A 27130-nucleotide genomic window follows, 5' to 3' on the forward strand; every position below is an offset into this window, starting at 1 on the left:
TCATTTTTCTCTTAATAAGTTACAGAATGACTTTATAAATATAAATGTTAACAGGAATAATTTCCCCTCTATTCTGGTATCTGGGGGAAAAAATTCTATTTATATTATTTCAGTGCACAATAACTTTCTGTGATTCATCCCTGGCCCTTTAAAACACAGCCAGTCCTCCTAAGGACCCTTCTTTCCCAGCAACACTATCCCAAAGGCCTGTGTAAGCCCATCCTCTTGATTCCTCTCTAGAGAGACTTTCAATGCCCCACTCTCATCTTTCTGCCTCTCCAATTCCTTGGACTCTTAATCTGGATCTTAAACTTGCTTTAGTCTAATGACTTGCTCAGCTGGCTAACTAACCTTAGCTCCTCACTCAACTTAGCTCTGCAGTCAATCCTCCTTTCATCGAGATATCAGCTGCAGAGGATGCTTTCTCTACCACTTACCAGTTCTGAAAACTCCTTATAAGCAAGAAGCCTCTTTCCATCCTCAAGGGAAGGAACGATCAGATTTGTATAAGAATGAAATGATGCAGAGCAAAACGCAAAACAAAACTTCAAAAATAAGCATTTTTTAATCAAATGAAATATAGTCACTTACTAAATGTAATGATTTTCTTAAGAAATAAAAAATTTAAAAATAACCTCTCGTCTTTCTATCTCTTTTCTCCTTTCTTCCTCTCGTTGTCTCTCCAATTCCCGTTGCTTCTCCAAGCGTTTTTCTAATTCAACTTGTTTCTTCCATTCTTGTTCTTGTAATTCTCTCTGTTTTCGTTCCCACTCCTCCTTTTCTTTCTGGGCTTTACGTTCTGCCTCCCTCTGTTGCTGCTCCATCAAGGCTTGGCGTCGCTTCTCCAGCTCCATGTTCCCTCGCTCATAGTTGGCTTTCCGTTTGTCCTCAAAAGTAACTGAACAGGGTATGCCATCAGCATCCGCACACATGAACAGCCTACAGAACCTATAATCTAGTTTCTACAATACTCACGCCTTGTGATCATTTGAGTGCTATTAGTATTTGAATACTTCCCCTAAGGATAATTTTAACTCAAATCTAAGTGGAAAAATATCTACTTTCTTCAAGGATATTCAATTTTAGAAAATCAAAGTTTTAAGTTTGAATCCATTCAAGACAGAAATAACTTTTATAAACTTGCCAATAAAAATACTTTTTTGGCCGGGCGTGGTGGCTGACACCTGTAATCCCAACACTTTGGGAGGCCAAGGCAGGCGATCACCTAAGGTCAGGAGTTCAAGACCAGCCTGGCCAACATAGTGAAACCCTGTCTCTACTAAAAAGACCAAAAATTAGTCAGAAATAGTGGTGGGCACCTGTAATCCCAGCTACTCAGGAGGCTGAGACTGGAGAATTGCTTGAACCCGAGAGGCAGAGGTTGCAGTGAACCGGGATTGCGCACTCCAGCCTGGGTAACAAGAGAGAAACTCCGTCTCGGGAAAAAAAAAAACTTTTTCGACTTTTTTCTCTTCTTCAAGGACAATCAAAGCCGTGTGGTTATACATTTGTTTTGATGTCATTAGCATCCTAATACATTAAAACAGCTATAAATGTACTATTTCAACCAATATTTAAATGTTTTTAAAGGTAAAGATTTCATTACAAAGTTTGCTCTAATAACTCAGGCTAAAGTAGGAGAAGTACTTTAACTCAGATGTCTATAATCCTGTCAAATACATATAATTGTCTCTTCTTCATACTCTTTTCATTTTGACCATCTTAATTTTATCAATATCAAAATACATCCTATCAAAGTTTTTTCTTATAGCACATAAAATATTAAAATATAAAATTCTAAATATTCAGTTACATTTAAAGGTAGAATTTAAAAGAAATCAGTATAAATATACAACTTTGACACTCAATGATACCTGGTAATTTCTTCTGAGGTTCCTCTTCTTGTATTTTCTGATAGGAAGGCAGAGTTCCATTAATGGAATCAATTTGCTTTCCTCCTCTAAAAAAATCAAACAACAAAATTAGCATCATGCAGTCTGGACATTTTCAGACTAGATTACATAGACTACCAGTGATTACAGCAATTTGATATTGGGAATACACTATTAAAGATATTTAAAACAGTTTGGTATGTCATTACAATATATAGCAGTATATGGATATTCAAGACAGAGAAATCTGGATTCAAATCATGGTTCAGCTAATTTTTGTTCTTGGGCAAATTTTTCTTTATCTCCTTAGTCATTAGCTTCCTTATGCATAACATGATGAAAACACACTCACTTTTTTTTTTGAGGCAGGGTCTTGCTCTTCTGCCCAGGCTAGAGTGCTGTGGCATAAACACAACTCACTGTAGCCTCTAACTCCTATGCTCTAGTGATCCTCCTGCCCCAGCTTCCAGAGTAGCTAGGACTACAGGAGCATCTGGCTAATTATTTTTATTTTTGTAGAGACGGGGTCTCACTATGTTGTCCATGCTGGTCCTGAACTCCTGGCCTCATGTGATCCTCCCACCTCAGCTCCCAAAGTGTTATGATTACAGGCATAAGCTGCAATGCCTGGCCCACACCTACTTCTAACATGTACCCTTTTCCAGTATTACTCATTGAATACTAAAATAAATGGCAGTGCAAATATTTAACTGTCTTCTAAATCACATCTGCCAAGTTATTAAAACCATAGCTCTCCACCTCCAGGCACACTCACCTGAAAGATGGAGGAACAAGCTCAGGAGGTAAAGTCAGTGGTAATGGCTGTCCAGCTTTGGCCATGTCAGTAAGGTGCATTGCAAGAATAAACTCTTCTGCTTTTAGCTGTCCATCACCATCAATGTCAGCCAGAGTCCTAAAGAAAATAAAATGTACAACTTAATAAAGCCTATTTGGAGTAAAATATTGCTTCAAAAGTTCAATTTTTTATTTTATTTTATTTTTTTGAGATGGAGTCTAGGTCTGTCGCTCAAGCTGGAGTGCAGTGGAGCAGTCTCGGCTTACTGCAAGCTCTGCCTTCCGGGTTCACGCCATTCTCCTGCCTCAGCCTCCCAAGCAGCTGCGACTACAGGTGCCCACCACCACGCCTGGCTAATTTTTTGTGTTTTTAGTAGAGACAGGGTTTCACTGTGTTAGCCAGGATGGTCTCGATCTCCTGACCTCTGATTCGCCTGCCTCAGCCTCCCACAGTGCTGGGATTACAGGCGTGAGCCACCCGTGCCCAGCCAATTTTTTATTTTTAAAAGAAGGATAATGATGGTAAAACTGCTGGGTACACTTATTTTAGTGAAATGTAAATACATACATTTACATAACTCACTATTGAATGTACATATTTACATTCAATAGTGAGTTAATTTTCATCCTTGATTTTCATGATATAAAAGAGAGGGAAGAAACTTTGAAACAGAAAGAGACCTACCCCTTCTAAGAAAGTAGTTTGTCTTACTCCATGGTTAATTCACCCACCAAATCACATTTACCTATATTAAAAATGAGATACTCTCTGATTCCCCATAGAAGGGATTAGATCAAAGAAAACAACAGTTTTTCTTGTAAAATATAGTCATGAACTGCATAATGACATATCAGTCAACAATGGACTGCATTTATAATGGTGGTCCCATAAGATTATAATGGAGTTGAAAAATTCCTATCACCTACGGACATTGTAGCTGTCATAATGCAATGCATTACCTATGTGTTTGTGATGATGCTAGTGTGAACAAACAAACTGCACTGCCAGCTGTAGAAAAGTACAGCATATACTGTATATATACATATACATTATGTACAGAACATAACACTCAATAAACACCTATTAATATGCTACTGGATAATGTATTTACTATACTGTATTTTTGTATTTTTTATTGTTATTTTAGAGTGTACTCCTTCTACTTACAGAAAAAAAAGTTAACTGCAAGACAGCTTCAGGCGGGTCCATCAGGAGAAATTCCAGAAGGCATTGTTATCATAGGGGACAATGGGTCCATGTGTGTTATTGCCCCTGAACACCTTCCAGTGAGACAAGATGTGGAGGTAGAAGACAGTGATACTGATGATCTTGACCCTCTGTAGGCCTAAGCAGCTAATGGGTGTCTTTGTGTATCAGTTTTTAACAAAAGTTTAAAACTAAAATAAATTTTAAAATAAAAAAGAGCTTTAAAGAATAGGATATAAATATCTTTCTGTACAATGTGTTTGTGTTTTAAGCTAAGTGTTATTACAAGAGTCAAAAAGTTTTAAAAAATTAAAAGGTTTATAAAGTTAAAAAGTTACAGTATGCCAAGATTAATCTATTGTTGGGGAAAATATTTTTTGTACATGTGGTGTAGCTTAAGGGTACAACAACATTCTGCACAATTACATTTGCCTCCAAGCTTAATACTAACTTTCAAATGGCTGCTTTTATAGAGCATCTCTGAGTCACAAACTTTTACAGAAACAGTATCTTTCTCATAATAGGGGAGAGACAGTTTAATTAATTAATGTATAGTTAAATTAATCAAATGTAATTAAGGGACAAACTTACCAAATAGTAGCTAGCTGAGTTTGAGAAAGATTTGACTGAAGAAGGGCATTTCTAGCTTGAAAACCTGATTAAGTGGGGAAAATCATAAAGGAATTCTTTAGTCTCTTTCAAGTTATGCACAACAAAATAGCTATATCTGTAAAATAACAATGCTACTAGGGTATCCTGGGAACTTTTAACATCAAAATGTTTTTACCATGTGCTAGGTGCTAAGCATTCAGTAGTAATCAAACACAGTCACTGCCCCAAGGAATTTCAAATCTAGAAATCAAGCGCTCTCCCCTGTCTTTTCAGCAAGATAATACACACTAGTGGCTAACATGAAAGAACAAGACATCAGGCACACAGAGTATTAGAGGCCAAGATTGTGGGCCCTCTTGTACTCCCAGCAGGTGCAGCACTTCCCACTCCTAGGTGACTGAGCTGTGAGTAGCAGAAGAGTCAGGCACCACTCTGGGTTCAGCCTGAGTCAAGGCCTGTCCAAAACAACTCTCACACAAGAGAGTACATCTGCCAACACTTCCTCAGCAACAGCTCCAACTACAAGAAAGCCAGCCAAATGCAGCTAGATTTATTGTCCCACTGGGCTTTCAACATAGGACTAGATAATCAAAGCAACCATGTATTACAATATGCAGCTAAATGTTTATGTTATATAACTTTTAAAGCATTTTCATTCTACTTTTTCAATCTGGACATTTAACATAAACCACATAAAAACACTGGAAATTAAACTCAGAGCCTCGCCCTACTAATTACTCCTCAGATTTCACTTAGGAAATCTGATTTGAGGAGGTCTTTGTGTTAAAAGGAAGATTCTTCTAAATAAGAGAGATGGAAGGCTATTTCAAACCTGAAACAAAGGTTCAAAACTATTTCAGCTTTTGGACAGAAAAAAAAAGATCCTTTTGGACTGAAAGAAGATCCCTTAGCATCAGGCAATAGAGCAAACAGAAGAGAGGAGGAGGAGGAATGTAAATGGTTAAAAATCATACTCATGGAGGGCTTTATATGTGTGAGGCAAAGTCTGAGTAATACAAAGGGCCATAGAGAGCCAACAGAGTATCTTACTTACTAAGGAAAGCTCATTGGAACATGTACACTTTTAGTCGGCCAAGCCTCTGGATATCCTATATCCTCTGCTTAGAAGGCCAGACCCTCCATTCTTTACTTTGTAGTCTATCCTCTAAAATCTGGCTCTAATGTCTTTTCTTCTGTGAAACATTCCCTCTTATATCCTTGGAATTAGTCACTTTCTCATCTACATTAATCACAGCACTTTCAAACAAGTAACTACACCCCTTGATTACATGAGCTATATACTATGGGCTCTTCAAAGGTATGAACCATGTCTTCCTCCTCTCTGTATTCCTGTGTCTAAGAGAGTGCCCAGAAAGTATGTGATTCAGGAAACAGTTACATCAATGACTTAAATAAATTTTTAAAAACTATATTTAGGGGGAGGAGAAAGAAAAAAAGGAAAAAACAGACTACTGGACAGGCACGGTGGCTCATGTCTGTAATCCCAGAACTTTGGGAGACCAAGGCAGGCGGATCACCTGAGGTCGGGAGTTCGAGACCAGCCTGGCCAACAGGGCGAAACTCCGTCTCTACTAAAAAAAAATTAGCTGGGTATGGTGGCGTGTGCCTGTAGGAGGCAGGAGAATCGTTGGAACCCAGGAGGCAGAGGCTGCAGTGGGCCAAGATCGCACCACTGCACTCCAGCCTCGGTGACAGAGCAAGACTCTGTCTCAAAAAAAAAAAAAAAAACACCAACTCCTACATTTATTGAAAAAAACAAACATATATAAGTCCAGGTTAGCCTCATCCTCATATTCTTGGGGCTCATGCTCAGCTTAAGGACACCAGCAGCAACTATTCTTTTTATAGAAAACCTTGTCTTTACCCACAGATATACAGCTTTACTCTTGTAGGTCTCAGAATAGTAACGACATTCTCTAAAAACACCACAATACACAACCTTCATACAATGTGGCATATACTAATGAAGTTATATTAGGATCATTTCCCCACAGTTGGCTTCCCATTCACTGCCCTTCATATCCCAATGCAAAATCACCTGTTTATACTGTTACATTTACAGTACTTATACAAGTGTACTACTCTTAAGTATGCTGCTTAATAATTTTTTTTTTTTTTTTTTTGAGACATAGTCTAGCTCTGTAACCCAGGCTGGAGTGCAGTGGCGTGATCTCAGCTCACTGCAACCTCTGCCTCCCAGGCACAAACAATTCTCCTGCCTCAGACTCCAGAGTAGCTGGGATACAGGCATCTACTACCATGCCTGGCTAAAATTTGTATTTTTAGTAGTGATGGGGTTTCACCATGTTGACCAGGCTGATCTCAAACTCCTGACCTCAAGTGATCCACCCACCTAAGCCTCCCAAAATGTTGGAATTACAGGTGTGAGCCACTGCACTTGGCCTGCCTAACAAATTTTTACCTAGGTATGCACATACACACCGATATCAAGATGCAGAATGTTTCCAGCAACTCAGAAGGTTTGCACATGGCCCCTTCCCCACACAGTAAACACATTATTCTGATTTCTATCACCATTAATTAGGTTTCCTGTTCTTCAGTTTCGTATAAATGGGTTAAATGGTATGGTCCTTTTGGGCTGCTTTCATTCAATACAACACCTATGAAAGTCATTCAAGTGGTTGCATGTATCAGCAGTTCATTTGGTTTTACTGCTTTAAAGTATTCTGTTACGTAAATATACCGTCATTTATCTATTCTCCTGTTGATGAACATTTAGGTTGCAAACATTTTGTACGCATCTTTTTCATCAACTTTCGTTCAGCTGAAAACAAACAACTTCTTTTTATTAGAGAGATGGGATCTCACCAAGTTGCCCAGGCTGGACTCCTGGGCTCAAGCTGGGACTATAGGCACATGCCACTATGCCTAGCAAAGAGAACCTTTTTTTTTTTTTTTTTTTTTTGAGACAGAGTCTTGTTCTGTCGCCAGGCTGGAGTGCAGTGGCGCCATCTCGGCTCACCGCAACCTCCGCCTCCTGGGTTCAAGCAATTCTCCTGCCTCAGCCTCCAGAGTAGCTGGGACTACAGATGTGCGCCACCATGCCCAGCTAATTTTTGTATTTTTAGCAGAGACAGGGTTTCACCATGTTGGCCAGGATGGTTTTGATCTCTTGAACTTCATGATCTGCCTGCCTCGGCCTCCCAAAGTGCTGGGATTACAGGTGTGAGCCACCGCACCTGGCCAAAATAAACTTTTTAAATGCAAAATGTAGGGTACAAAGAAGTTAATTTTTTCAAAGAATCGGAATTATGACTTTATATTAATCTCCAGTATGGTTCAATACCATATTTCACAGAATCTAAAATTCCACTGGCTATGAGACATACTATTATTTTATGCATAAGAAAGCACTGCTAATGAAACTATGATACAGTGCTAAGACATCACTAATTGTAGCACACATCCTAATTTTAGAGACATTAAAATGTAAAAAAAAAGCGTGTCAAAAAAAGCATACCTTGTTTCATGCAATTTGATAAAATTACAGAAAATCTTAGTTATGTAATATGAAATACATGTAAAAATACAAAGTATATATATAAGCTAAGAAGTATAAGTCACCCGTGAACCTACCACACATCTTAAGAACTAGATTATTACTAAATGCCTTGAATCTATCTGTGTTCCTTGACTTATTCCCATGCTTCCACAAGAGGTAACCACTACCCTGAATTTTGTATGCATAATTCCTTTGCTTTAAAAAATAGTTATCACATAGTTATGTATCTTTAAATAAAATACTGTATATATTTGCTTGTCCAATCAATTCCAAAAGTCTTACTGCTTGTTCCCTTGCCTCTCTGCATAACTACTGACCCTAGACTCCTATTTCATAGACTACTTTTCATTTTCCAAATAGGTCATGTACTTTTGCTCTTATTATCTTATTTTCACCATCAAATGCCCCCACGTTCAATCTCTGTCGAAATCCTGACTTTTTCATGGAGCTTAAATGCTCCCTTCCTATAAGATACCTCATCTGAACTCTTCAGCTTTAATATATCCCATTCTATGTTACTTAGCACTTAAAGTTCTATTATTTTTAAACGCTTATTTTACTCGGTCCTAAATCATAATTTCTTGCTGAGTGAAGAGGGTGTGGGAAAGTTAGAAGGTGGGAACTCTACTTGCCTATTACCCTCTGTTTATGTCTCCTTTGCTGTTTTCAATTAGTACAGTTTGGATGACGTTTTGGCCTGGACTCAAATGTTTTACAGTGAACTAAGGCCAAGTTTTACAGGCACATTTGGGTTAGAGCATTAAAGGGTGAGCAATGCTCACCTGAGGTTTTATAATAGTAAGGGTAAGCAGAGAAAAAGCCCAATGCAGAGGAGGATTCTCAGGAAAAGTGAGCTGAGGCTAAGTACCACACACTCTCTCTTGTGACCCATAGCTCTCCATTCACTGCAAAGCTTAGAGGATGAGGTTTGATCTTCTTAAGGGACAGGTCTTTTGCCAAAAAGTTGGGGGTATATCTGGTGCCCGACTTGACATTAAGAACTCTGAAGAAAGCAATCAAGTTGAATCCATCTTTGAATCCTTATACAACTTCAGGTATTTGTATTTATCAAACGCCTGCTAAATTTTTTGGATGTTAAAATGTCAGATGAGCTACACAACACAAATTCAAATGAGAGTTCTTCAATGGAAGTCCACATAAAAGACCCTTTCTCATGCTCCTCAGCACTGTATGCTACTTACCTGAGAGATATCCACTCATGCTTTTGTCAAGACTATTAAATTTTTGCCGATATTTTAATCTTGAAGGCTGAGGAACTGCCCACTCTGAGGTCCCAGTCTTGGGTGAGTTCCCTGAGAGTGAAGCAGTCGAGGAAGTTGAGCTATAAAAAAATTTATTTAAAATTTTTATGTTGCTAAATAAGATATATTTAATTAAACTTTGTAAGACCAAGGCATTAAGAATCTTATATACCAGGGGTCCTGAACTGTCGGGCCACAGACCTGTTAGAAACCAGGCTGGACAGCAGGGCTCGGTGAGTGGCAGGTGAGTGAGCACCACTACCTGAGCTCCAGCTTCTGCCCAGTGAGCAGCAGCATTAGAGCCTCATAGGAGTGCGAATCCTATTGTGAATGGCACATGTGAGGGACCTAGGTTGGATGCTCCCTTTGAGAATCTAATGTCTGATGATCTGAGATGTTAACAGTTTCATCCTAAAACCATTGCTTCAAGTCTGTGAAAAAACTGTCTTCCATGAAATCAGTCCCTGGTACCAAAAAGGTTGAGGACCGCTGTTATATACTATAATGGTGACTGCCTTTTTTGGGAGACAGAGTCTCCCTCTGTCACCGGCCTGGAGTGCAGTGGCACGATCCTGGGTCACTGCAACCTCCACCTCCCGGGTTCAAGCAATTCTCCTGCCTCAGCCTCCCAAGTAGCTGGGACTACAGGCACATGCCACCATGCCTGGCTACTTTTTGTGTATATTTTTAGTAGAGACAGGGTTTCATCATGTTGCCCAGGCTGGTCTTGAACTCCTGAGCTCACGCAATCCGCCCACCTCGGCCTCCCAAACTGCTGGGATTACAGGCGTGAGCCCCTGTGCCTGGCCAATGGCGACTGCTTTTGCATTTTACATTTTTTTAAAATTTTAAGCAATTATCACTATTCTTAGTGAAGCAAAGACCATAAGAAATATAGAACTCCATGAGACTATCACATATAAAGAATCCGCTCTGTGCCAGACCTCATATTGTACTAAGGCCTTCACAAACATTTCTAAAATCCTCCCAACAAACTTAAAAAATATTACAGTCCCCATCTTTTAGATGGGTAAACTATGGCTCAGCAATGTTAAGAAAAAACAAGGTCACAGAATCAGTGAGTGTTCAAGCTGGGATATGAATGTTGTTCTTCTGGGTCAAATCTAACACTCTCCATACACTACCCTGAAGAGTATAATAGTGATTTACATGAAGGATAATTAATGTAATAAATACTGATGTATTTGTGCTTTGTAAAATTTAAAAGATACCGAATTAGTAGAATCTGCTCAAGAAAGAAATAAACAATGTACAATGAGTATGACACACCTTGGGAAATATACACATTTTTTAAAGGAAAAGTACACAGCTTTGGGCAAAAAAAAAATTAAAATATAGAATATTTTTAGTTTACATGAAGTATTTTTTTCAAAACTAAAATGCCACAGATGCTTAATAATTCTAAAAATAAATAATTTATTTTATGTGAGTTGTAAGTAGTAAATTTACCTTAAGTATTTGTAGTTGGCCATTATAAAGTAAAACTTAGGTAAACTCAAAGCTTTAAAAAAATCATTTGCCTAAATAAAAACTTCTTATTGAAAGAATACAAAGCTGTCAGAGTTAGGTAGTCATACCTACTAGATCCTAAATCAATCAGAGACTGCGCTTTCTGTATACTAGCACCTCCAAATCCTCCCATCATCAGACTGTAAGATGACCCATGAGGCAATGCTAAAAAAGAAAAAGAAGCAAAGTATAAAATAAATTTGTATCTGTTCAAACATAAATATAATAGTTTCTTTCTTTACATGAAATAATGACTCATTAGAAACAAAGTACTCACTTGAAGAAGAGTAAGGAATGGATAAAGGCTGAATGAGACTGGCGGTTCCATTTGGTAATGATGATGTGCTAACAGAAGGCACTAGGGGAGCGGGCATCATTAAGGGAGGAAGGTTGGTCCCTGAAGTCGCAGAGGACAATGATGTTATAGGTGCAGCTGGAGGCAATGGCTGAGGAATGGACAGATTGGGCATGCTTCCCATTCCTAAAGTCAAAAGAAAACACTTTTTCCAATGCTAGAAAATCAATTATAAAACACATGCAAAAAACAAGTTTACAGTACAGTGGGCAGAAAACGAAACACCACAGAGAAATTATCCTTCGACCCAGCAACGAGGGAGGTAAACTGCTGCTCTAATACTACTATTCTGATCTGTATGAACTAAAATACCTAGTAAAGAGTTAAATATTCTCCTCTCTCATCATGAATAAAACTAAGCAGCCTTTTCCAATTGAATACGAGTATCCTCAAGGAAAGAATATATTACCAGATCCAACGAGGTTTTTGTGATAGGATAATACAGTGTTACTAAGTTACTTAATACAGACACACACACACACACACACTCACACACACACACCTACACATACACACTCATACCCCCCCACACACACCCACACTCTCACACACACACACACTCCCTCTTCTCTCTCTCACACTCCCCCCAAACAAAAAGGTTGTAAGTAGTAGATACTTTATGAGATCCATTTATGCATATGCATTATTTGCAAGAAAGTGTGTCACATATTTTCCTTTTCTTGTAAGTAACATTCCTATGAATTCAAGGACAAGTCTTTAAAAGAACAAAGTGATGACTTATTCATTTATTAACTGCAGAATACAAATATATAAATATGGTCACACAATGATTTGGTATTTATCTCCAGAATTCACTACAATAGTGAAATAATTTTGTGGAGTTTGTTGTTTGTTTGAGATGGGGGTCTCACTATGTTGCCCAGACTAGAACGAAGTGGCTATTCACAGGTATGATCATAGCACGCTACAACCTCAAACTCCTAGACTCAAGCAATCCTACCCACAGCCTCCCATGCAGCCAGAACTACAGGCACACACCCCTATAACCAGCTCTAGAATTCTATATTCTAAAATATGTAGTGAAGGAACATGTTTCAGATACACAGACATACCTAATTGAATGTTCCATTCAAAATGAGTGTTTCTCACATATAAGACATTGCCTGATCAAAATTAACAGAAAACATACCACCTGGTTATCGCTGATGAATATGTAAACCTATGAGCCCAAAGTCTGCAACTTTTGGCCCTAAATTTAGCTGGCTAATTAACCTTTAAAAAAAATTCAACTTACATAAAATTTTAAATTATCTCCCAAATCAAACCATTTCAAGTGAATTTAAGACTGCTCAAAATTTTTTCTATATTACTAATATATATATATAGAGAGAGGAAACTAAGACTAGTATTTGGAATTGGCTATACCTAGGGAGACCATATAATTTATCACGCAACTAGGAGTTGTAAAAGGCGACACTAACTGGACCAGGTGCCAGGACAAAAGGCACAAATTAGAACTGTCCCTAGAAAACTGGAACACATGGATCCCCTACCTGTGACAGTGAATTTAATATTTATTATCTCTAAAATGAAAATTAACTTGGAATCTGGGGATTGTCATTTTGTGCTAACAAATCCTTTTCTAATACTCAAATATGTCTAGGGATAAACTTTAAGTAGCAAATACAGGTATTTAAATTAATACACACTTACCAAAACGAGCAGAAATTAATGGAGAAAACATAGGGGGTTGCTTCATAATGGGAGGGAGAACCACAGGCAATTGTTGGCCTTGAAGCTTCAGTTTGATGAGTTTCATAGCTATGGAGAACTCCTGCTGATCCATCTTCCCATCCTTGTTTAGGTCTGATAAAGCCCTAAAAGGAGCATGAGGTAGGTAGATTCGTATGTGGGGTGGTGGTGGGAAAACTAACGTTATTTCGGAGGTTGACAAAGTAAAAACGATGATATGGCATTCACGTGTGCATCATCACTAAATTTAAAATATCTAATATGTAAAATATATAATAACAAAAAGATAAAACCTACACATTAAGAAATACTGACCAGAGATAACAACTAATAAAACACTGACTGCCTATACAGAATCTAGAGACCTTTGGGCTGAATTCCACCAGTTTAGGTATACAAAAATTCAAGAGTATAATACTTCAAATTTAATTTATTCATTTGTCCAAATATTTATTGAATACTTGCTATGTGCCTCGTACTCTGCCAGGCATGAGAATACTCCAAGTGGAAAGACGGGGTAGGGGTTGTTACCTATTGTAAACGTTTTTAAAAAAACAGATTATTATGGAGAATAGTTTCTTCAAAGAAGGAGCAGGCAAAGCGAGGACTAATTTGGGGTTTATGTATTATGATATAAATGAAACTACAAAATAACAGAGGATTTTGAGATTCTGCCAAACTACAAGGGAATTTTTCTCAATGACAATGTATATATCTTCCCTTAGAAAATTCTAATGAAATTAGAAATTAGAGAACTATTTCTAATTAATGAAATTAATCTAATTAGTTTATCTAAATTAATGAAATCAGAAATTGGAGAATTATTTTCAATCATTTTATTTGCTCAATAAAATTTATTCTCCAAAAAACTGAAGTTTTTTTTTTTTTTTTTTTTTTTTTTTTTTTTTTTTTTTTTTTTTTTTTTTTTTTTTTTTAAGAGACAGAGTCTCATTCTGTCATCCAGGCTAGGGTACAGTGACACAATCATAGTTCTCTTAAGCACTGAATTCCTGGGCTCAAGCAATCCTTCCATCTTGGCCTCCCTGAGGAGCTGGGACTAGAGTCATGGGCCACCACGCCCAGCTAATTTTTGTTTTAATTTTCTGTAGAGACAGGGTTCTCACTATGTTGCCCAGGCTGGCCTCAAGCAATCTTCCTACCTCAGACTCCCAAAGGGCTGGCAGAAATATTCTTAATAACCAATAGAATGCAACTAAAAACAATTTTATGTTAACACTATATTACAAAAAAAAAATACTATCAGAAAATTAGGTTCATCTACAAAAGAAAACACTTTACCATATTTCAGCTAAAACGGGGGCCGGTAGACCTGATTGTAGGAAAAAATTACGTGCTTGATCACCTGAAAGTAATAAAAACAAAACCCAAGCAGTACATTAGTAAATGAAATTATTCCAATGCTTCTGAATAATAATGGATATATGTTAATGATTTATAATTTTAATACCAATCATTAATGTAAAAGAAACACAAAAATTATTTATATAACTTTAATAAGACAGATTTTTAAAACAAAAGTCACATCTGCATTTCTATTGTATATTAATCAGTGATGAAAGATTATTCATCTTAGTTTTCCACAATTGGGATCTTTCTTAAAATACTTCCACTTAGTAAAATTTATATTTAAAAACACTATTCCCTAAAAGAGTTTCAATATAAAAAGTACCAGGTGTTAGGAGACAGTCCTACTGGAGTTTCTTCACACTCCTATGTGTCTTCCTTTGTATACCAATAATGTAAGACCCTAACTGCTCTCTGTCTGGGTCACTTCTCAGAATTGGGTTCGTAATGAGCAGTCTTAAGCAATCAGGTAATGTCTCCCACTGAGACAAGGGACAAACTCGCTTTACCGCTTGCTACAAAAGGGTGGGTTCCCCAAAATCAGTGTTCCTCTCCTGTAACACAGCATATGTAGCATTCTTCTAGGCTCTCTGCATTGTCTCTGTGGGACTTAGGGAACACTAAAGGAAACAGAAAGATAGATGCCAATGCTGATTTTGCTAGTTATGCTGTTAGTCATAAGGTTCTTTGGCTTTGACTCAGGAATCTTGGGTCTTCCCCCAGTAATGGACAAAGTTATTAACCTGTAAGCAGGGTAATCAAATCCTGATACCAGGTAAGGTAATTACTATCATAGCAGTACAAATAACATGGTTAAGTAGATTGGATTCCAAAGTCAGGCTGAATGGTTTCAAAGCCCAGATTAACACTAACCATCTTTGTAACCTTAGGCAGTTACACAACATCTGTTAGTCTCAGTTTCACTATTTGTAAATATAGACAACAGTACTGCCTACTTTATAGGGTTGTTGTAAAGGTTAAATAAAATAATGCACTTAGCATAGCATCTGGTATATAGTAAAAATTCAATAAATGTCATTGTTCTCATAGTTACTACTACTGTATGTAAAGCACTAAGTTACTTTGGCACAGAAAAAAAAGTTTAATTAATAGAAAAAAATTTCAAAGGCACACCTAAATTAATCCTATTTTGGCTCTGGTGGTCTTTCTGCAAAACAAGGGCTAGCATCAACAATCAGTGCTTGGTATAGCCTCAAAGACAGAGGGCTAGGATTAGGAAAACAGATTCCAAAACAAAAAGTCTAGATTTTCCATGAAATGAATTAAGAAATAAACTGAAAACTTTCTAGATATAACGTCAAATTGTGAAACCAGACAATTCCACAGAAATTCTTGACTAGCATTTGGGATTCAGGAAAAATCTTCCATATCCCAAATTCAAAACAACAAATTAGGACAGTTCCAGGAAAAATAAGAAAGTTACCATTTCTTTAATTTCTAGAATTCTGACTGATATGAATTTTATCGTTTATTAACACAAATTTGATGGCAGTCAAATTAAAACTAATTCTTAGATATCACATAAGGACCATAATTCACAAATAAAATTATAAACACAAACCTGTTATGTAACCTCCTGAAGGTTTGAGGTTATCAAACTGCCTGTCATGCTTAGTACGTTCTTCAGAGGTAATAGCCCACATGTTTGGTCCTCCTGAAACATAAGTAGAATAAACTACAGTGTATACATGAGAATGCTCAAAATACAATTCTAAAATGTAAACAGTAAACACAAATGTTCACTTTATGACAGTATTTAATATTTGAGTGACACAAAGAGTAAAGCTGTATCATAACCATACATAGCACAGCCCTAAGGCTTTTCACTCATTCGCTCAGTTAACGTCTATTGAACAAGTGCTATATAACACTCTCTGGAAATGCGCATCAAGCTAAACACTGGCAATAAAAAGATGAAGAAAATATTCCCATCCTCAAGGAATTCATGCTCTAGAAAACTAACAGTACTTACAGTATTCACCTGTGAAGAATCCTAAGTGGAAATACATACTGACATAGTATAGCCCTGCGTCCCCACCAGAACCTCATCTCGAATTGTAATCCCCACATGTCAGAGGAGACGCCTGGTGGGAGATGACTGGATCATGGGGTGGATTTCTCCCCCGTTGTTCTTGTGATAGTGAGTGAGTTCCTCACGACAGCTGATGGTTTTAAATTGTGGCACTTCCCCCCTTGCTGCTTCTCTCTCTCTCCTGCTGCCACATTAAGATGTGCTTTGCTTCCCCTTCGCCTTCCACCTTAAGTTTCCTGAGGCCTCTCCAGCCATGTGGAACTGTGAGTCAATTAAACCCTTTTTTTCATAAATTACTCGGTCTCAGGTAGTTCTTTATAGCAGTGTGAAAACAGACTAATACAGATACCAAAATAGCTGTGCCAATTCTGAGTTAGAAGCACCAAGGATGAGATGACAGGAAAGAGAACACTGAGGCAGAGCCTTGAAGCTTAGTTTGAATTTTGCTACGTGAAGAGGAGGGATAAGAACATTTCACACCGTAAGGGCACAGCATGAGAAGTCAAGGCTTGTGCAAGGTGCTGTCAAGTGCACTGAGCAGACTAATAACTAGGGTTAGCAATAATAAACAGGTAGGGTGGAATTAACTGTAAAAAGGTCTTAAATACCATCTTCAAGAGCCTGACCCATATCCTGGAAGTTATAGGCTAAGGGGTGGGGGATCACAGGAGATATACAGACCTATTGTGAAATTTCAGGATTCTACTCTGACCACTCCTGCACATGATGCATCTTTCTAGCCCCTAACGACAACTGCAGGCAGGCTTGGTTCATAAACCCTCCAGCTGGGCCACCGAGGTAAAATGGGACCTAGAGCAGGAATTCCCAACTCCCGGGCCATGGACTGGTACTGGTCTGTGGCCTGTTAGGAACCTGGTCACACAGAAGGAGGTGAGCGGTGGGCAAGTGAGCATTACCACCTGAGCGGCACCTCCTGTCAGATCAGTGGCAGCATTAGATTCTCATACAAGTGCAAACCCTATTGTGAACTGTGCGTGTGAGGGATCTGGGTTGCATGCTCATTATGAGAATCTAATGCCTAATGATCTGCGGTGGAACATTTTCATCCTAAAACCACCCCTCTCCCACTATCCTACCCCAAATCTGTAGAAAAATTGTCTTCCACGAAACTGGTCCCTGGTGCCAAAAAGATTGGGAACCAGTGATCTAGAGGATTCAAAGTTAATTCTGGTTAGGGTTTATGAAAATGTCCCTCTTACATCTAACTCTTCTGGATCACTAGGAAATGGTAAAGTTATAGCTCTGAAATAAGAAACCAAGGTTTAATAGCAGTAGAGAGCAACAAGAAGGCACCTGAGGAAGAAATGCCTTAGACCCCAGGAGGTATGGTATTAAGAGAGGAATTAATGATCTTTTCTCTTGTAGAACTGCCCCTGTACCCTTCTCCAGGAAAAAATGCCTTGGTATGGCTCTCCTAAATTGTAGGAAGCACCTTATGAGTCTGCCATTCCCCATCAGAAGCCTTATCAAGAGTCTATCAGGAACATCAGGAAAGACCCCAGCAAATGCACCTCCCATCCATATCACTTCCAGAGGTCTTTCCCCAACCCCAGTCTCAGTAATGGATGAATTCCACCCAGCTGGTGGTGAGGACAAACAAAACAAGTGGGACTAATTCAGGCAATCCCTCCAAAAACAAGGACTAGACTCAATTACTCAAACTGCACTGGAAACCCTCAGACTTGCCAGTCATCCAGGAAGCTATGTTAGAGGCACTGTCAACCTGTGCCCCTCTTCTGATGCAGGTCCCATGGCAGTGGGAGCTGTGGGGGGAATAAGTGTAAACATTTTCTTTCCAAGCATAACCCATGCGCACCCTTGATCTTCTACTTCTTCTGTGGAAACCATGCATTAACTTGCCTCCCTCCAAAAACACAATAATGTACATGAACAGATCTTCAAGTGTTTAAAAAAACACTTTCTCAGTCCTGGAAGGCATTCAGGTCAGCCTCAACTCACTGGTCAGGGCTGTTAGAGATTTACCCTAGATTTTCTTCTTTGCAGGCCAAGACAAAGTGTGTGCAATTATGAATACAACCTGTTGTACCCAGATTACTGATTCAGGCCAGGTAGAAAAGTTAAAATAAAACTTAAGGAGAGGCTGGACGTGGTGGTGCACACCTAATCCCAGTATTTCGGGAGGCTGAGGCAGGACGATCCCTTCAGCTCAGGAGTTTGAGCCCAGCCTGGGCAACATAGTGAGACCCCATCTCTACATAAAACTTAAAAAATTAGCCAGGGCTGGTGGCTCACACCTGTAATCAAAGCTACTTGGGAGGCTGAGGTAGAAGGACTGCTTGAGCCCAGGAGATTGAGGCTGCAGTGAGCAGTGATCACACCACTGGGTGACAGAACAAGACCCTGTCTCAACAACAACAAAAAACAATAAAAACAACAACAAAAACACATTGTTTTTTAAGGAGAAAGCCACCTGGTTTTCTAAGGGAGACATTGATGATTTATAGGATTTGTTTAGCTGGGACCCTGCAGAGCACAGCTGAGAACGTTGCAGGCTGAGACTAACCTGCTGCTTGGAGTCCTGTTGATTAGTCTGAATCAAATGCTGCATAAAATAAATCAGACCTAGTCCCAGCCCCTGTTTTGTCAGATTAATCAGAGTGGTCAACTTAGTTGTATGTGTACTCATGAGAAAATTTGCTAGAAGTCAAGATAATGGAGAAACAAGGGAGAGAAACTCTTGGGAGACAATTCTCCATGAGTTTCTCATGTTTCTGTACATCTTCTAAACAAAAGGATTGGTAGCTTTTGTTCCAGACTCTCTTTGAGGATGCCTGCGTTGCAAATACAGGGGTTTCTTCCTGAGCTTGGGATTAGCTTTTCGTTGTCCACTCTTCCCATGTGGTTATACCAGCTCTCTAAGGAGGTTTCTGTGAAGTTCTGCACATTCAACATGACTAATCACCATCTATACTTCTGACTACCTTTTCAATTTATTCTATTTCTGCCAATAAGGAACCAAATATGTTTAGGTATATAAACTCATAATTCCTGCTTGTATTGTATAAAAATCTGCCTTACAATTTCCCAGGAACGTATATCATTGAAAAGGAAGTGCTCACTATAATTTTTAACACTAATATGGGTTCAACAAATTATTCTTAGTCCTAAATGACTGGATTAAAAAATCTATAAATATCCTCTCTTAAAGAGAAGTTTTAAGATTATAGTTAAAAATAAAGAAACAGATGTACTGAAGAACTAAGGACCTAAAATAGCTAAACCTACACACTTTCTAAATAAAGAAATACCACATATGTAGTAAAAATCCTACTTGGTTTATCAGTTTATCAGAAAATAAAATAAACCTGTCAGGATTCCTGTCACTAGGAAGGCAAGCAGTGTAGCCACAGAACTGATTTTCTATTATATGACTTCGGAAAAATGATGATGCTGATTTTAAAAACAACAAAAATGACAACAACAAAGGATGACAAAGATGGAAGCAGCCCACCTTTACTGAACCCTGACTACTGTCAGGGATTTTATATGCAGTAACTCACTAAGCCCCTAGCATTAACCTATAAATTAAAGTACTATTATTATTCTCATTTTATAGGTAAGGAAATCGAAAACCTATGGTGATAAAGTAACTTGCTCAAGGTCATACAGTAAGTGACAGAGCTGAGATTAGAACCTGGGTAGCCTGACTCCAGAGCCTGCATGCTGAACTCTGCACTATACTATGTCCCAACATATATGGATAAGATGCTCATGTTCTTTGTAATTCAGATGCCACCTCTATAAACTAGGAATATTATGTAACTCCACAGGCCTGTTGTAAAAATTACATGTAATATACCTCCATTATAACTAACACTTAATGAAACTCACCGTGTGTCAGGTACTGTTCTAAGAGCTTTACATGTATTGCTTCAAGTAAGTCTCATAAGAATCCCATGAAGTAACTATTGCTATCACTGTTTTTCAGAGAAGGAAACAGTGGTACAGAGATATTAAATAATTTGCCCAAGGTAATAAAATTGGTAAGTGTTGAAGGCAAGACTAGAGTCTACTCAGGCTTAATTAAGAGTCTTAAACTATCTACCTTGTTGGTAATTAAAAAGAAATACACTCACAAATATATTGTCCATTGATTACCAACAAGATGAGAAGATAATTCAAGGTGGAAAACAGTCCTTTCAGAAAATGGTGCTGAAAGAACTGGATATCCATATGAAAAAAACAACAAAAGAACCTCAACCTTCCAGCATATACATGAATTAACTCTCAGTGAATCACAGAACTAGATATAAAACTTCTTGAAGAAAATATGGAAGAAAATGTTTGTGATTTTGGATTATGCAATGACTCTTTGGAACACAAAAGGCAAAAATCATTAAAATACTTTGACAAACTGGACTTCATAAAAATCTAAAATTTCCACTCTGTTAAAGGATGCTCTTAAGGAAAAGACAAACTACAGACTGAGAGAAAACATTTGCAAAACATATTCAATATAGGTCAGCATATATATAGAACCATTCAACTCAAAAATTAGAAAATAATCCCTCCTCCAAAGAAAAGGAACAAAAGATTTGGACAGACACATCAAAGATAAACAGATGGCAAATAAGCATGTGACAAGATGCTCAATATCACTATCATCAGGGAAATGTAAATTAAAGCCACAAAAAGGTATCATTACATGTCTATTAGCATGTCTGAAAATTTAAAAACAAATTAAAAAAAAATACAGAGTGCTGATAAAGATGCCAAACAACTGCAACTCATATATGCTGGTGGGAAAGCAAATGTGACAGTCACTTTGGAAAACAGTTTGGCAATTTCTTGTGAAGTTAAATATATATTTCCACATGACCCAACAATAGACTCTGGAGTATTAACAAAAGACTCTCGGGTAAATACCCAAGAGAAATAAAGACCTATTTCCACACAAAAACCTGTTCTCTGATGGTTATAGCAGATTTAGTCATAATCACTAAAACCTGGAAATAACCCAAATGTTCTGCACCTGAATGGCTGAACAGATAAATAAATTGTGGTACACATTTATACAATGGAATACTACTCAGCAGTAAACAGGAGAAATGCATGCAACATTATGAATGAATCACAAAGATATTTTGCTAACTGACAGAAGCCAGACGCCAAAGGCTACATATTGTATATTCCATTTATATGACATTCTGGAAAAGGCGGAACTGTAAGGACAGAAATCTGATTAGTGGTTGCCAATAATACGTGGCTAAAGGTGGAGGTATAAGGGTACAGAGAATTTTTAGGTGATGCAAATGTTTTATATCCTAATTTATATGACTAAACACAGTTTTAGAAACTCATCAAACTGTATTACTTTAAAAGGGTGAATTATACCCCCAATAAACCCAACTTTAAAATAAACTAAAACAAAAATATAAAGTATCTAATACATGCCTGCCATACGAAGAGTGCTCCATAAATTAGTTTCCTTATTCAACCCAATCCCAGGGAACAATATAATTAAAAAGAAGTCAGAGCATTCAAATCTTTCTCAGGGAATAGCCTGAAACTAAGGCTCTTTAGTTAGAAACCTTAAGACTATTTTAAGTCTGAAGAGTTTGGTTAGGAAGGCTTAAAAGCTGCCCTAACATATATGGGTATATATCCCCAGGCAGTGATAGACTCCACTGCTGTCTTAAGACAAAACAGAGTTCTGCTGCATCACCAGTGCTCATCACAATATGATGCTATCTTATATATATTACTATCTCCTCATATTTCTTTGGCCACGTGTTTTCACAGGGGCTAACTCAACCCATCTGTTTATGTTTACTGCTTATTTCCTCGTGTCTCCAATCAGTAATCTTGACACCTTCATATTCATTCATTCAGTAAACATTTATGGGGTACGAAGATGAATAAAATGAACCACTTGGCTGGGCACTCGGAAGGCTGAGGCAGGGGATCACTTGAGCCCAGGAGTTGAGACCAGCCTGGCCAACACAGTGAGACCCCATGTCTAAAAAAATTTTTTTTAAGTAGATGGTAATGGTGGCACATGTCTGTAGTCCCAGTTACTCTGGAGACTGAGGCAGAAGGAATTGCTTGAGCCTGGGAGGTTGAGATTGCAGCGAGCAACGTTCATGCCACTGTACTCCAGGGTGGGTTGACAGAGCAAGACTCTGTCTCAAAAAACAAAGAACAAAAAAAAAAACACACACCTTAAAGGAACTCACAGACTCTAATATTTTAAAGAGACTCCATCAGCCAAGAAAATCACACACAACAATCATGGTTACATATTATCATGATTAATGTAACCAAGAGAATAAAAATATTCAAGGCATTTTAATACGGAATAATTTTTTAGTAGTGTTCAAATAATCTTTTAAAAACTTAATCATATTAAAACATAAAGTATTAATGCACCAAGAATTTTCTAGGAACAAAAAGATAACACTGGTCAGGTGTGATAGCTCAGGTAGATAGGTCAGGCGTGATAGTGCCTGTAATCCAAGCACTTTGGGAGGCTAAGGTGGGAGGACTACTTGAGCTCAAGAGTTCAAGACCAGCTTGGGCAACATAGTGAGACTCCCATCTCTACAGAAAATTTAAAAATTAGCTGGGTGTGGTGGCTCACGCCTGTGGTCCCAGCTACTCAGGAGGCAGAGGCAGAAGGATTGCTTGAATCTAGCAAGTCAGGGCTGCAGTGAGCTGTGTTCATACCACTACACTCCAACCTGGACAACAGAGTGGAGACCCTGTCTCAAAAAACAAAACACTGAAATAAGAAAACTGGGCAATACATGTAATTCAAAGCCAATTTTAAAATAGTTAATTCAATCCTGGCTTTCTTATTTAGATATATCAAGTAACAGAATGCTTTGACAAGGCAAAAGTTTGTTACTTTGAATTTCAAGTAAAAATCTCCCAATCTTAGTCTATATTTATCTGTAGATAATCTCTTCAGTAGAAGAGGCAGAAAATCTAAGTTTGGGGTTGATGTCTAATATTTCCCTAAAAGCTAACAAACTTTTACAATATCTAATAATCATGTTAGAAATACATTAAAATTCTATCCACTTCCCCCAACTCATCACTGATATTGAAAATACGGGATTTTCATAAACATTTCTGTTGCTTATTCACATCTCACCTGCTGGCTCTTTCAAACAAGTTCTTATAGTCAGTGAAGAAAAAAAAATTCACATTAACAGAACATCTACTATAGGCTAGATCTCATCCAGTAAGTAGTCTCATCTCCGTTTTTACACACACACACATATATATACATACACACACACACATACACACATACACACATATACATTCACACACAGGCATACTTACAGACAACTCCCAATAGCAATGGGCATCAAAAACATTTAACAATCTATGTCAGGATTACTAGAGGAGCAAAGTTTTGTACTACACATGAATGCTGCTCTCCAGTAACATCTTAAACCCTGAACTGAACTTAAATTAGATATGTCTAAGTTATCGTCAGTCTTACTTAGGTAGGAAGGTACCACAGTCTACATATGCAATTAATTCTTCAGAAGTTTAAAAAAAATAACTATCTGTATGCCTATATAGCACTTCTAAATGCATTTTCCAATATTTTAGATGATTGTTCACATAATCATTCTTTTGTTATTGAATATTTCACTTGTTCTCAATGTTATATTTTATATAATGCAATGAACTGCAAAGTAGATATATAAATGTTTATGGAATGGAAGAAGCAGAATAAAGAAGGACCGGGACTGTACCACTTTATGTTCATTTTGCTTATAAACCTGATTAGTATGTTGCCTGAAGTTTACAATTCAACTGTTTAGTGCAAATTCCTTTGTATGGGGCATAAAAATCTTCAAACTTGAGTAGAGTATGTTACTACTACAATTACTGCCCTACTTTTAAACTTACATGTATCACTCATTATGGAAAAATTATTTAATTATTATTAATTGTCTGTGGCATCAATCTTTATAATCCCACACCATTTTCCCAATAGAAGCAATACTCACATTAATCCTTAAATAATAGGTTGAAAAGGTAAAACAAGAAACAATAAAATCTTTACTTCAAGTCTATCCTTAAATGACAAAGGGTCTTATCACGCATTAGAATTTGATTCTACTTTTATACAAATAATTCACTTCTCCAAGATTTTCCTAATCCTGAGGCATAAAACTTTAGATATACAGCATGTATTTCTGTTACTAATGTAATGATTTGGTCCTATGTCTGAAAACAAGTTTAAAAAGCAACTGATTCACACTAGATGGTAATATCAAAACAGAATCGCTTCATGAAGATGGTGGAATGGTGATTCTCCCCTCCTTTTTTTAATGCTCTTTAATATTACTGTTTTCAATTTAAATAATAATGAATTATTGAGTTTATTCTCTATTTCCTGATACTTATCTACAATTAGCTAATACAATTTACCATAAAATTAAGAACTCAGTATCTAGATTTCTTTAGCAATTTAAAAATATAATGCATTTTTTTTCAATTAATTATAAATGACAAACACAGTAACTTAATACCTATTAAGGGCAGTTAATTAATATTTGGAAAAGAATTAAAGCTACAATCAGAACAAAACTTTAAAACTTTTCATTACTGAAATTAGTAAGCATTTTCTTTTCCTTTTCTTTTTTTTTGTTTTGAGACGGAGTCTCACTCTTTCCCAGGCTCACTGCAACCGTCACCTCCCAGGTAGTTCAAGTGATTCTCCTGCCTCAACCTCCCAAGTAGGTGGGATTACAGGTGCCCAAGACCACGCTCGGCTAGTTTTTGTATTTTTAGTAGAGATGGGGTTTCACCATGTTGACCAGGCTGGTCTTGAACTCCTGACCTCAAGTGATCTGCCTGTCTCGGACTCACAAAGGACTGGAATTACAGGCATGAGCCACTGCACCCAGCCAGCACTCTTTTAAAATGTTTCATATTAAACAATTACGTATGCAGGCATACGTAATCTTATCTAAAGGGAAAACGTAATCTTACATAAATATTACTAAGTTAATCTTTATTGGCTTCATCGGTTTACGATCATCTTATGCTATCAAAATACCTTTAATATTCACCTTACAGCACTCTGCTTTTTGTCATCCAGTTTTATCCATCAAATACAATATACCTTTCGGTTATTCCTAACTGCTCAACGGCAAACACACATTCCAGAATATAGTCATGGGATTTACGACATAATATTCTTACAGAAGGTACATGCAGTGTTCCAAAATATTTTCAACAAGAATACTTCAAGTTTTGTATTTATAAGCTTAAGGAAAATTATCTACATGAATATTTTAAACCTCTACCAAAAACAAAAAATTCATAACCTCATCTTGCCACAAGCACAAAGCTGCTTACCATTCATAGCTGTGGGAAACTGAGCCATCATGGTCCTGAGTTTTCCTTGCTAGCTCTCGGCCATCTGCAACATAAAAATACTGTGCCGTTGGTAATACAACAAGGGCAGATCACAGCTTAGTGCACCCGCTAAGCAGTAGGAATGTCTGTCCCCTTCAGCTCACACTTCCAACAGAAAACAATGCAGAGCTTCTGCTGCTGCTGAACAGGCAGAATTTACATTTGAGGAAGGGTAAGAGATTCTGTTGGGTAATCATGCTGCCTTAATACAGAAAAACAGTCACATATTCAATAGCAGATACTGAATAAAGAAACCCTTGGCATGAACCAACATTCTTGTAGAAATTAATTTGGGAGAGAAGAAAATAAATCAACTGTATAAACTAAGTATGTAAAAATAACATGGAAATCCTTTTTTTTTTTTTTTTTTTTTTTTTTTTTTTGAAACAGTCTCACTCTGTCACCCAGGCTGGAGGGCAGTGGTGCAATCTCAGCTCACTGCAACCTCTGCCTCCTGGGTTCAAGCAATTCTCATACTTGGCCACCTGAGTAGCTGGGACCTACAGGAAATGCTTCCACCATAGTCTGGCTAATTTTTGTGTTTTTAGTAGGGATAGGGTTTTGCCAGGTTGACCAGATGGTCTCAAACTCCTGGGCCTCAGTGACCCGCCCACGTCAGCTCCCCAAAGTGGTTGAGATTACAGGCGTGAGCCACTGCACCCAGCCATATTATCTTTTTTAAAACTCCCAAACAAGAAAATTAATTCAATAAATGTAGCACAGCTGTTTTAAGTGAGCTCAAGGGGTTTTATAAAATAGTCTAAAAGTAAATTACTAAAACACACACATAATCATTAAAATACATATATAACATAACTAATGTGTTCGTCAAGCACTCTAAGAGAAGGGACTTTGGAATTCACAGCTCTGGATGTCAAACCAGCTCTCCTATTCTATCTGTGACCATGGTAAGTTTATTTTAACCTTTTTTGAGACTCAGATTACTCATCTATAAAAAATACTTTGCAGAAGTATTTTTTACAGTGTTTAAACATAATCCATTAAACCGCCTGCCCCACAGGGGTTCAACAAATGGCTGCTATTCTTGGCAAACATCAGAAAAGGAGAGTGCAATATCATTATTGAACCCTGAATTTCATTATTCAGCTGTCATAAATTTCAATTTGTTTCCATGAATATTTTTTGTGGGTTTTTTTTCTTTTTTTTTCTTGAGAAGGAGTCTCGCTCTGTCACCTAGGCTGGAGTTGCAGTGGCACAATTCTGGCTCACTGCAAACCTCCCTCCCAGGTTCAAGCAATTTCCAGCCTCAGCCTCCCTGAGTAGCGGGTCTACAGGCGGCACATCACCATATGCCGGCTTAAATTTTTGTTTGTTTGTTTGTTTTAGTAGAACCAAGGTTTTCTATGTTGGCC

General features: G+C 37.6%; 1 protein-coding gene across 1 annotated transcript in view; it reads right to left on the minus strand.

Moving 5' to 3' along the window:
- Positions 1-27130, minus strand: part of ITSN2 (intersectin 2) — a 152851-nt gene that overhangs the window by 94433 nt on the left and 31288 nt on the right. Inside the window, 11 exon segments of the mRNA XM_017893367.1 lie at positions 636-898; positions 1875-1960; positions 2668-2805; positions 4486-4549; positions 9253-9392; positions 10911-11007; positions 11120-11323; positions 12872-13035; positions 14210-14273; positions 15858-15950; positions 25698-25761. Of these exon segments, the coding sequence (XP_017748856.1) occupies positions 636-898; positions 1875-1960; positions 2668-2805; positions 4486-4549; positions 9253-9392; positions 10911-11007; positions 11120-11323; positions 12872-13035; positions 14210-14273; positions 15858-15950; positions 25698-25728 (1344 nt within the window). The 5' untranslated portion in view covers positions 25729-25761.

Source organism: Rhinopithecus bieti, unplaced genomic scaffold, assembly GCF_001698545.2.
Source record: "Rhinopithecus bieti isolate Rb0 unplaced genomic scaffold, ASM169854v2 scaffold_23816, whole genome shotgun sequence".
Lineage (NCBI taxonomy): Eukaryota > Metazoa > Chordata > Mammalia > Primates > Cercopithecidae > Rhinopithecus > Rhinopithecus bieti.